Genomic DNA, 9,244 nt, shown 5'->3' with positions numbered 1-9,244 from the left:
AAGTGTTACTTACTGCAGCAGGTTGGCGTATTTGGACTGAGGCATGTGCTATGAGAAACTGCGCTGATGCTCATGAAACTCATGACGAACTCATGTTGTGTGAAGCGTTTGGTTATGTGCGTTGTTTTGATATAGACGTATTCTTCTCCTGAAATCGAGATGGGGAAGCCTGTAAAATGTACGTTTACCGATAATAATTTACACTTCCTGTTAAGATACCCCATGGTATATGTATTTTGTGACTTCAGTTGTACATGCCTTCACCTGTGGGTTTGCAACCCATTAAATAATACATTTTTTTCTTTTTTTTTTCAAAAAATACCTTATTTTTCTATAGAGCTTGTCATTTTTCCCTACTTTACACTGTTTTGTCCCATGTCCTTTTATTAATTGTCATGTGTCATGCAGATGCGGAGCTGTCAAAGCAGGAACGTATGGTCCGAACAGTAGCAGAAATAATTCAGGAATTGCAACGTGCTCATAATGAATCACGTGATGTAGACTTGAACCGACTTAAAACAAGAATAGCATCTAAATATGGCTTGGAAAGCAGCCCACGATTAGTTGACATTATTGCGGCGGTGCCTCTAGAGAGCAAAAAGACACTGCTCCCGAAACTTCGTGCAAAACCTATTCGCACTGCTAGTGGTGTAAGTATACCAAACATGTGCTTTCTTGTTAAATAACATGTAACATTCCAGTGCTTACAAGATTTATTCTTACCTTCAGATTGCTGTGGTAGCGGTAATGTGTAAGCCACATCGATGTCCACACATAAATATGACAGGAAATATTTGTGTGTACTGCCCTGGAGGACCAGACTCAGATTTTGAGTATTCAACTCAATCATACACAGGATATGAACCAACATCAATGCGAGCCATCAGGGCGCGTTACAACCCTTACTTACAAACTAGACATCGGGTGGAACAAGTAAGGAATTACTTGATTTTTGTGTCTATTTACATTATAGGAACATAATATTAATAATTATTTCTGTTCAGTTGAAGCAGTTGGGCCACAGTGTTGACAAAGTGGAGTTCATAGTGATGGGTGGGACATTCATGTGTTTGTCTAAAGAGTACCGTGATTTTTTCATAAGGAATCTCCATGATGCACTCTCAGGCCACACAAGTAATAATGTGGAAGAAGCAGTAAAGTAAGTTATTTACACTACAAATGAGAAATTATGTTAAAATTAATCTGATAACATTGCTTAAAAAATTAATTTCCATTTAACAGGTACTCAGAGAAAAGCAGAGTCAAATGCATAGGTATAACAATTGAGACAAGACCAGACTATTGTTTGAAGCCCCATCTTTCTGATATGCTACGATATGGATGTACACGTTTGGAAATTGGAGTCCAATCAGTTTATGAAGATGTGGCCAGAGATACCAACAGAGGTCATACTGTACGAGCTGTAACAGAGAGTTTCTCACTGGCAAAAGATGCTGGTTTTAAAGTGGTTGTTCATATGATGCCTGACCTACCAAATGTTGATTTGGAAAGAGATGTAGAGCAGTTTACTGTAAGTTGGTTGTAAAAATAAGGCAATCAGTCAATTATGTAAGTGCAAAATTAATATCTATCTTCCCTCAGGAATTCTTTGAAAATCCTGCATTCAGAGCTGATGGTCTGAAAATTTATCCAACACTTGTCATCAGAGGAACAGGACTTTATGAGCTTTGGAAGACCGGTCGCTATAAGAGTTACCCTCCTGGTACACTTGTTGATCTTATTGCTCGGATCTTAGCTCTGGTGCCTCCATGGACTCGTGTTTACCGGGTACAACGAGACATACCCATGCCATTAGTCAGGTAAGAATTTGCTTTTTAACATTTATTTATTTTCAAATCTTAAACTACATAAATATAAATATTTATTTTAAAATTATAAAATTTTAAAGTCCTTTAACATACCATAAAATACTTTGCGATATCAGTAAAGATGGCATAGGAATATGAGGCAGCTTAAGTTACATAAAGACTGTTAAAATACATTTGACTGCATGTGTCTCACCTTAAATAAATCTTTGAGTTCACATTAGCATTGCATTTCGGCGAGTAGTTCTGCTCAAGAGCTCAGATATTTTTTTCTTGAATTCTTTTTTGAGGGACTCGGTGATTTTTTTCTCTTCTTGATCAAATGGTGTATAGTTGCACTGGAAAATGTAATTAAGATATCCACATTATTTTTTGAAGTTACTGGATTTATTTACTGTAAGCAGTGCAACTTCATACTAAACTCACCCATTCAACATTGACACTGGCACCCTTGGTAGCCAAAACAAGGCGGGGTAAATCATCAGAGAGCAAATGAGCAAAGGTATCTAAAGTTTCCCACCTCTGTGGGTGGTTGCATGGGAATCGGTCACATTGGCAAGTGTTAAACGCTGGGTACACATCAAGAGACCCTTTCATAATCTGAACTAGCCTCTGACAACGTGAAACAACTTTTAATCTATCATTACCTGCAAGGAAAAATTGTTGACAAAAGTTACTTGTACAACTCTGAGAAATGCAGGGCAAGTACTACCAAGATAATCAACTGTTTGTTACCAGATCCTCCCAAATTTGTGATGACTAGATAAGCTGCCATAACTTCTGTTTGTTGCTTGACTAGTTCTACCATTTTCCTGTTAGCTCTGACAGCAGGCATAGTTTGTGTGAATGGATGTCGAAGATCGCTGATGTAGGGAACGCAGTAAATTTTGGTCCTGCAAACAAAATAACGCGAGAACAAAAATGTTATAGACCAAATTTTCTTCAGGAAGCTAAGAGAGAAGCAAATTTAACCTTACCCATTCAAACTGTAACCGCAAACAGCTGCATAGACATCATGATTCTTCTTTTTCCTGCAATCTCCATCTGTGTATGCCACCAACTGTCTGTTAGTTGAAGTTTCTATTGTACTACTCTCTGGGTTGTCATATATTTCTTGCTTTGGACGAATGTGACAGAATACCTCTTCTGGCATGTCATTCATGTCAGAGGCACTAGAACTTGCCCATGATTCATTAATGTTATTCTGTGCTGCTTCATGTGACGAAGTTTGAGCTCTTACAGAGGTTGATGATGAACTAGTGCTTGCGAGCTGTTGCGACCTTGGATGTGGAGCAACATTGGATGCTGCCAGAGATCCAGCCCTCTGTTGGTTGTATGAATGCGGATTTCTCTCAGAAGTGGGTTGGTCTGAATGAACAGCTAATAATTCGTTTTGAGGAATGACGTTAATCCTTGGCAGCCCAATGTTACGTTGGTCTTTTGCATTGGTAGTTTTAGCACTAGTGTTACCACTTACTGAAGAGCGCGAAGAGATCTGAATATTTGCATTAGAACTGTTTGAGACAGTTGTTATTCCTGGATCATCAGTTGGTATAACTGTTACTTCGTCATCAATAGTTTCTACATTTTGTCTCTGCACCGAATTTACAACAGGCCGGTGCATCAAATTTGATGCAGAGGAAGACACAGATTGCGCTGAGTTTGTGGCAGAAGGGGCTTGACGAACACCAATGGATGGTCCTTGCACAGATTTATTGCCCATAGAGGGCATCCCTTGGGTTGATTTCTTGCCCAAAGGTGCTGTCTCCATGAATGACTTTTGAGCAGAATTAGATGTTCCTTGGGAGGATTTTGTGCCAGAAGGTGGTGTCCTTTGGGTTGGTTTTGAAGCAGAAGAAATGGGTGCCACTTGGGCTGATTTTCCGGCAGAAGAAATAGGAGTCACCTGGATGACTGATTTTGCGGTAGAAGAAATGGGTGTCACTGTCACTTGGGCTGGTTTTCCAGCAGAAGAAATCGGTGTCACTTGAGCTGATATTCCGGCAGAAGATATGGGAGTCACTTGGGCTGTTTTTGCAGCAGAAGAAACAGGTGTCCCTTGAGCTGATTTTGAAGCAGAGGAGATAGGGGACACATGGGCTGATTTTGAAGCAGAAGAATTCAGTGTCATTTGGGCTGACTTTGAAGCAGAAGAATTGGGTGTAACTTGGGCTGACTTTGAAGCAGAAGCACTGGGTGTCACTTGGGCTGACTTTGAAACAGAAGAATTGGGTGTCACTTGGGCTGACTTTGAAACAGAAGAATTGGGTGTCACTTGGGCTGACTTTGAAACAGAAGAATTTGGTGTCCCTTGAATTGATCTTGCCGCAGAAGCTAGGGGAGTCCGCTGGGCTGATTTTACGGCAGAAGAGAGGGGTGTCTGCTGGGCTGACATTGCAGGAGAAGTGTGTGTTGTTGGGGCGGGCAGCGCTACTGAGGGGGGTGCTTCTTTTGATGAATTTGTGGCAGAAGAGGGTGTCCCCTCAGCTGGCATTGCAACAGAAGTGGAAGCGCTGTTGGATGATTTGGGAGGTGGCCGAGAGGGGCCTGGAGCTGAACTTACAGAAGATGGCACAGATCTTGATGGATGGTTTGGCCCCAGAAATGCTGATTTTAGGCTTTCAAATGTCTTCTCTATTTTGGCCAACCTTGACTCAATTTTTGAAATCCTCTCCATACATATGTTGAACTCCTCTTTCGTAGCATATTTTTCTTCATTCTCCTTTGGAACTACCTCTATGTCCATGCTGTCATCAGTCCGTAATCTTTTACGGTGGAGGTCAGCATCACTCCCCTTTCTTTTCACTTGACGAGATTGCGGGGTAGGAACCTCGATTATTTCAGGATTATTCTGCGCCATTGGGACCACGGTAGTTCCAGCGGACCTGAAATTCAGAAGGATTTCGTTAGTCAAAGGCACTCGAAAGGGAAACTAACCTCAATTTCTCGATACAATCCTGATGAACACCCTACCTTAAACTGAAAGGACAATGGGTTGCAGGCGCTACATCAGCGTCATTTCAGACGCCGTTAGGCTGAAACTCCTATTCTTTAGTAGAATTTTATTTTGTGGCGCGTTCAAGAAGTTGTTTTCCTTCTCGACGCCGCCAATCGGCGAACGGCCCTCCCACTCCACTGCAGCGCGTGGTGTTGTTTGTTTGTTTCGTTTTGCACACAGTGTTGCGCGGGGCGCGCTCGGCGGCAGCGCTTGAAACGACTCGGAGAAGGTGCACTTGACTATCTGTGAAACTGAAAGGCAGGACTACGTTGAGGATTTTGGCGGGGAGGTCGTGTGCGGGTGTGTTCCCCGTTCCCGTTCTCAGTGCAAATATGGGTGTGCGAGAGAGATAGTGGGTGGGGGAGGGGAGGGGGAAGGAGGAGGTTCCGTCCGGTTCGCTGCGTTCGTTTCGCCCGGTCTTCTCCGTTTCGCCTTGTTTTGGCCGCGACTTGAAATGTATGTAGAAAGATGTTTGTCCCTGCTAATCGCTGCTCGTCTTCCCTTCCAGCTCGGGCGTCGAGCACGGCAACTTGCGCGAACTGGCGCTCGCTCGCATGAAGGACCTCGGCACGGATTGCCGCGACGTGCGAACCAGGGAAGTGGGCATCCAAGAGATCCACCACAAAATCCGGCCGTACGAGGTACGTATGACTAGAGCCCTATATAGGGCTCTATATAAGAGCCCTCAGAGCTCTAATAAGAGCCCTATATAGGGCTCTACGTATGACGTGTCGTATGACGGCACCTCTTCGCGTTGAAATTTATTGATGGCAGCGGCTGACGTGAATGACTTAGGTGGAGCTGGTGCGGCGAGACTACGTGGCCAACGGCGGCTGGGAGACGTTCCTGGCGTACGAGGACCCGGCCCAGGACATCCTCGTGGGCCTGCTGCGCCTCCGACGCTGCGCGGAAACCACCTTCCGGGCCGAGCTGGTGGGCGGCCAGTGCTCCATCGTCCGCGAGCTGCACGTGTACGGCAGCGTGGTGCCCGTCAACGCCCGCGACCCGACGCGCTTCCAGCACCAGGGCTTCGGCATGCTCCTCATGGAGGAGGCCGAGCGGATCGCCAGGGAGGAGCACGGCTCCACCAAGATCGCCGTCATCTCCGGTGAGCCGCTGTGTTGCTTCACTGTTTTTATTCGGAACTACCCTGTAAGGGATTCGCTAATTTACCTCCTTGCTTTTTGGTTGTCCCCAGGGGTCGGCACGCGCGACTACTACCGAAAGATGGGCTACGAACTGGACGGGCCCTACATGTCGAAGATGCTTTGACGGGCCAAACGGGGCCTTGTTTCGCGTTTCAAGTAGCGGAGCTGTGAATGTTGCTGTGATTGTTGATTTTGTACAGTAAAAATGGAATTTGAGCATCCGAGGGGAAAGGACAGCCCTTCTGTCATGTAGTGTAAGATAAATTAAAGATATTTACAACTAGGAAATAAAATGATTGATTTGAAGTGATTGTTTTCGGTTTAGAAACCCTTCACGTCCACCTGTCACTGATTTCTTGAATTCGGAGCTTCGCGCGCAATGTGTTCACGGGTATGAAAAAGTTTCCATACAAAATCAGGTGCGGCAACTTCGAAACTGAAGCAAACTTTGCTTCCTGTGAAACTGAATTGAACTTTCACGACAAAATATTACACGTAATCTATTGATAATAATATTTCACAGTAGGAATTCATCAGAATTGATCATAAAACCATAAAATCAAGTGCTTGAATTATGTGTGGGTTGGAGCCCCTTCACTAGCAGACTACATGTTTTGATGCTCCTGTGGAGTAGGGAGTCTGTTGTTTATTTTGATAGAGTTTTTCCACATTTCTTTATTGATTTTGACGTGCGAGTCCCCAAGAATCGCCTCCAGTTTTGTGCCAGTAGTTCTGCTCTAGCCGTCCATCATGTCGAAGCGAACGTACGATGAAATGTCCAGTGCGGAGATTTTGGAGAGGGACCTGGCGGGAGATGGACCAAAGAAGGCTGAACCCGCAATTATAAAGAATTCTCTCGATTCCGACGAGGAGGATGATGGTGACGAAAAGAATTACGATATTCTTGCAGATGACGACATCGAGGGTATGTCTTTCTTGTTTTCATGGTTATCAGTGCGTTTTTAGAACGTTAAGTGAGGTTATCCGGCTCCCTGATGGTCTTGGCTAGACACCCTTCATGTCTTAACAATGGCTAATGCACTGACAAGATAGAAATAGTTTGAATTCAAAGAACATTTTACTTCATTTAAATTAGAAACTTTCTCTTTTAGTATTTCTGTTGCGATGATCCCTGTTTCTTCTGTGCTGTAGTCCTCACACAGATTAATATTTGTTTCGATATATTTCGTCACTGATTTACTGTTTGTGTTCTAGGTCAGGAAGAGGGTTTAGCTGTTCAAGAAGGTGGCGTTCACATCACTCCTTTTAACATGCATGAAGAGATGGAGGAAGGCCACTTTGATACAGAAGGGAACTACCACTGGAAGAAAGATAAGGAGATTCGGGACAACTGGCTTGAAAATGTGGAGTGGGTAAATGTAAGTAATTTTTAATAACATAAGAAAAGCATAGAACATTTGAAAAAGAAAATTACATCTATACTGCAATATTGACCTCTTTTCTGCTTTCTCCTAGATAAAAAATGCCAAAACAGGTGTTGAAGGTGAAGAATCCTCTGCTGCTGATTTGTCTGAAGTAAATCCTCCTCCAGAGTCACCTTTTGATGAGATTGGCAGCTACAAAAAGATTCTGGAGTTTATGAAACCTAAAGAAACTGTCAAAAGAGCTTTACAAAGATTAGGTAAGGCATTGTTCTTAGAAAAAAAAAATGTTTAAATTGTATATTACAACATTAAATTTATTTTTCTTATGATTTTCATTCAAATCTTTTTTCAGGTGGTTCTGGTAGCCTGTCTGCCTCAGAAAGATTGCGCCGAAAGAAAGCAGGGCTGGACCTTGGTAATCCTGGTGACAAGCAGGCAGTAACAGATCTTTCAGAGATAGCAAATCGCATTTTAAGTAGGACTGGTAACATGGATATTTATCAAGAAACGTATGAATATATTTCACAACAGGTACATAATTTTATTTGGCTTTCTAATTTAGATAACTGTACTTTTAAAATGTTCTTCATGCCAAAACTAATAACTTTGATTTGCTGTTTCAGATCTCAACCTTTGAAAATAAAGAGAAGATACAACCAACTAAGGCTGTGGAAGCTGAACTGGACATGTATGCAGATGACTTTGACACAAAAGCAAAGGAACAGAAAGTCCGCAAGGAAGAAGCGGCAGCAACAGCAGAATCTAACTTAAAAGCCAGTCAGGAAGATGGAGAATACAGTAAAGGTAGAGTAACTTCAAGGTTTTCTTTTCTTTTCTTTTTTAATGCTTAAGCATTGTATTCCAAAACGTTTCGTATGTTTTGATGCACTGGTTGAATTTTTTTTTTCAGAACCTGAAGTAACATGGGAATACAAATGGAAGAAAGATGATGACAAGATCAACGGTCCTCATAACTCAGAACAGATGCAGAAGTGGTTAGATGAGGGGCACTTCAAGGGGGATGAGTGGGTGAGGAAAGTAAGAACCGATGGGGAAAGTGAATTTTACTCAATTAAGAGGGTTGATTTTGAATTGTATTTGTAAAGCTGCCACCTGTTATCTGTCAAAAACTTCCTGGTGTTTTAATTAATGCAATACCATAAGCATTTCTGCACACCTTTTGGTGAATCAAATCACATAGTTCTCCTTTGTATGAATTGTTATGACTATCTCTCTGTATTTGTTACGACCTGTTTCTTTATGTTTTGCTTCACTTTTCAACTCATTCCGTAAAACAAATCATGACTGAAATACACTTTGTGTCAAAAATTTCATGTCTTTTATTTTTTACCCAGTACCTGTGCCAAACCAATGCTGAACTGAACAAAACAAAGATATTATTGATTAATTTCATTTTTGATTCAATTTGACGATGGGCGAGAAAACCTGTTGAAAAATTCTAAGATATGAAGGGCCGTTGGTGGCCAGGCCCTGCCCTGAGCCCTGCCTGCTCAATCTCCCATTCCCATCCCAGCCAGTTTGAGGCCCGGGGCGTGGACACAGTGGCCACTGGCCGATACCGATGCTGTGGGGCCTAGCCTAGTGGGGCCCCACGAGGGGCTCTAGAGCGCACAACGCACCCCTGGGCCGTGACGCGGCGGGGTCGCAACGCGCGGCGCGCTGGCTCAAGCTCTAACAGGGGCGCCAAGCGGTGGGTTTCAATTTGGAGAAAGTTGCAGGACAAGTTTCCGAGCGCCCCCGCCCCTCCTGCCTCTCCACTGGACTAACAGGGGCGAGCTACGCGCTACGCGTCTCGGGGACGCGTCCCGAAGCGCGCCCGTGGTCCCTGGCCGTCCTTGTCCGCGACGCCACACCGCCCCTGCACCA

At 43.6% G+C, this 9,244-nt stretch overlaps 3 protein-coding genes across 4 annotated transcripts; 2 read left to right on the top strand and 1 right to left on the bottom strand.

Moving 5' to 3' along the window:
- The first annotated feature begins 36 nt into the window (after positions 1-36).
- Positions 37-6,278, top strand: LOC117651919 (elongator complex protein 3). The gene is made up of 9 exons (XM_034396506.1): positions 37-178; positions 409-650; positions 730-933; positions 1,005-1,159; positions 1,243-1,531; positions 1,603-1,820; positions 5,333-5,465; positions 5,620-5,932; positions 6,023-6,278. Exons 1-9 carry the CDS (start codon positions 160-162, stop codon positions 6,094-6,096), a joined length of 1,647 nt encoding a protein of 548 aa, XP_034252397.1. The 5' UTR covers positions 37-159; the 3' UTR covers positions 6,097-6,278.
- LOC117651918 (sialidase-like) lies at positions 1,880-5,103 on the bottom strand. Of its 2 annotated transcripts, XM_034396505.1 has the most exons (6): positions 4,800-5,103; positions 4,112-4,711; positions 2,804-4,075; positions 2,562-2,719; positions 2,253-2,473; positions 1,880-2,164 (listed from the first exon to the last, which is right to left on the bottom strand). In XM_034396505.1, the coding sequence occupies exons 2-6, from the start codon at positions 4,684-4,686 to the stop codon at positions 2,042-2,044; spliced, it is 2,349 nt and encodes a 782-aa protein (XP_034252396.1). In that variant the 5' UTR covers positions 4,687-4,711; positions 4,800-5,103; the 3' UTR covers positions 1,880-2,041. The 2 variants fall into 2 exon arrangements, with proteins under 2 accessions (XP_034252396.1, XP_034252395.1); XM_034396504.1 differs by having other exon boundaries at positions 1,887-2,164; positions 2,804-4,711; positions 4,800-5,102.
- Positions 6,279-6,564: 286 nt separating the features above from the next.
- On the top strand, positions 6,565-8,687 carry LOC117651922 (CD2 antigen cytoplasmic tail-binding protein 2 homolog). The gene is made up of 6 exons (XM_034396514.1): positions 6,565-6,897; positions 7,188-7,351; positions 7,449-7,614; positions 7,710-7,888; positions 7,981-8,161; positions 8,268-8,687. The coding sequence occupies exons 1-6, from the start codon at positions 6,723-6,725 to the stop codon at positions 8,459-8,461; spliced, it is 1,059 nt and encodes a 352-aa protein (XP_034252405.1). The 5' UTR covers positions 6,565-6,722; the 3' UTR covers positions 8,462-8,687.
- Positions 8,688-9,244: the final 557 nt, after the last annotated feature.

Source organism: Thrips palmi, unplaced genomic scaffold, assembly GCF_012932325.1.
Source record: "Thrips palmi isolate BJ-2018 unplaced genomic scaffold, TpBJ-2018v1 HiC_scaffold_6, whole genome shotgun sequence".
In the NCBI taxonomy this organism is placed as follows: domain Eukaryota; kingdom Metazoa; phylum Arthropoda; class Insecta; order Thysanoptera; family Thripidae; genus Thrips; species Thrips palmi.
Note: the sequence above shows the minus strand (reverse complement) of the source record. Positions and strands in the feature narration are given on the sequence as shown.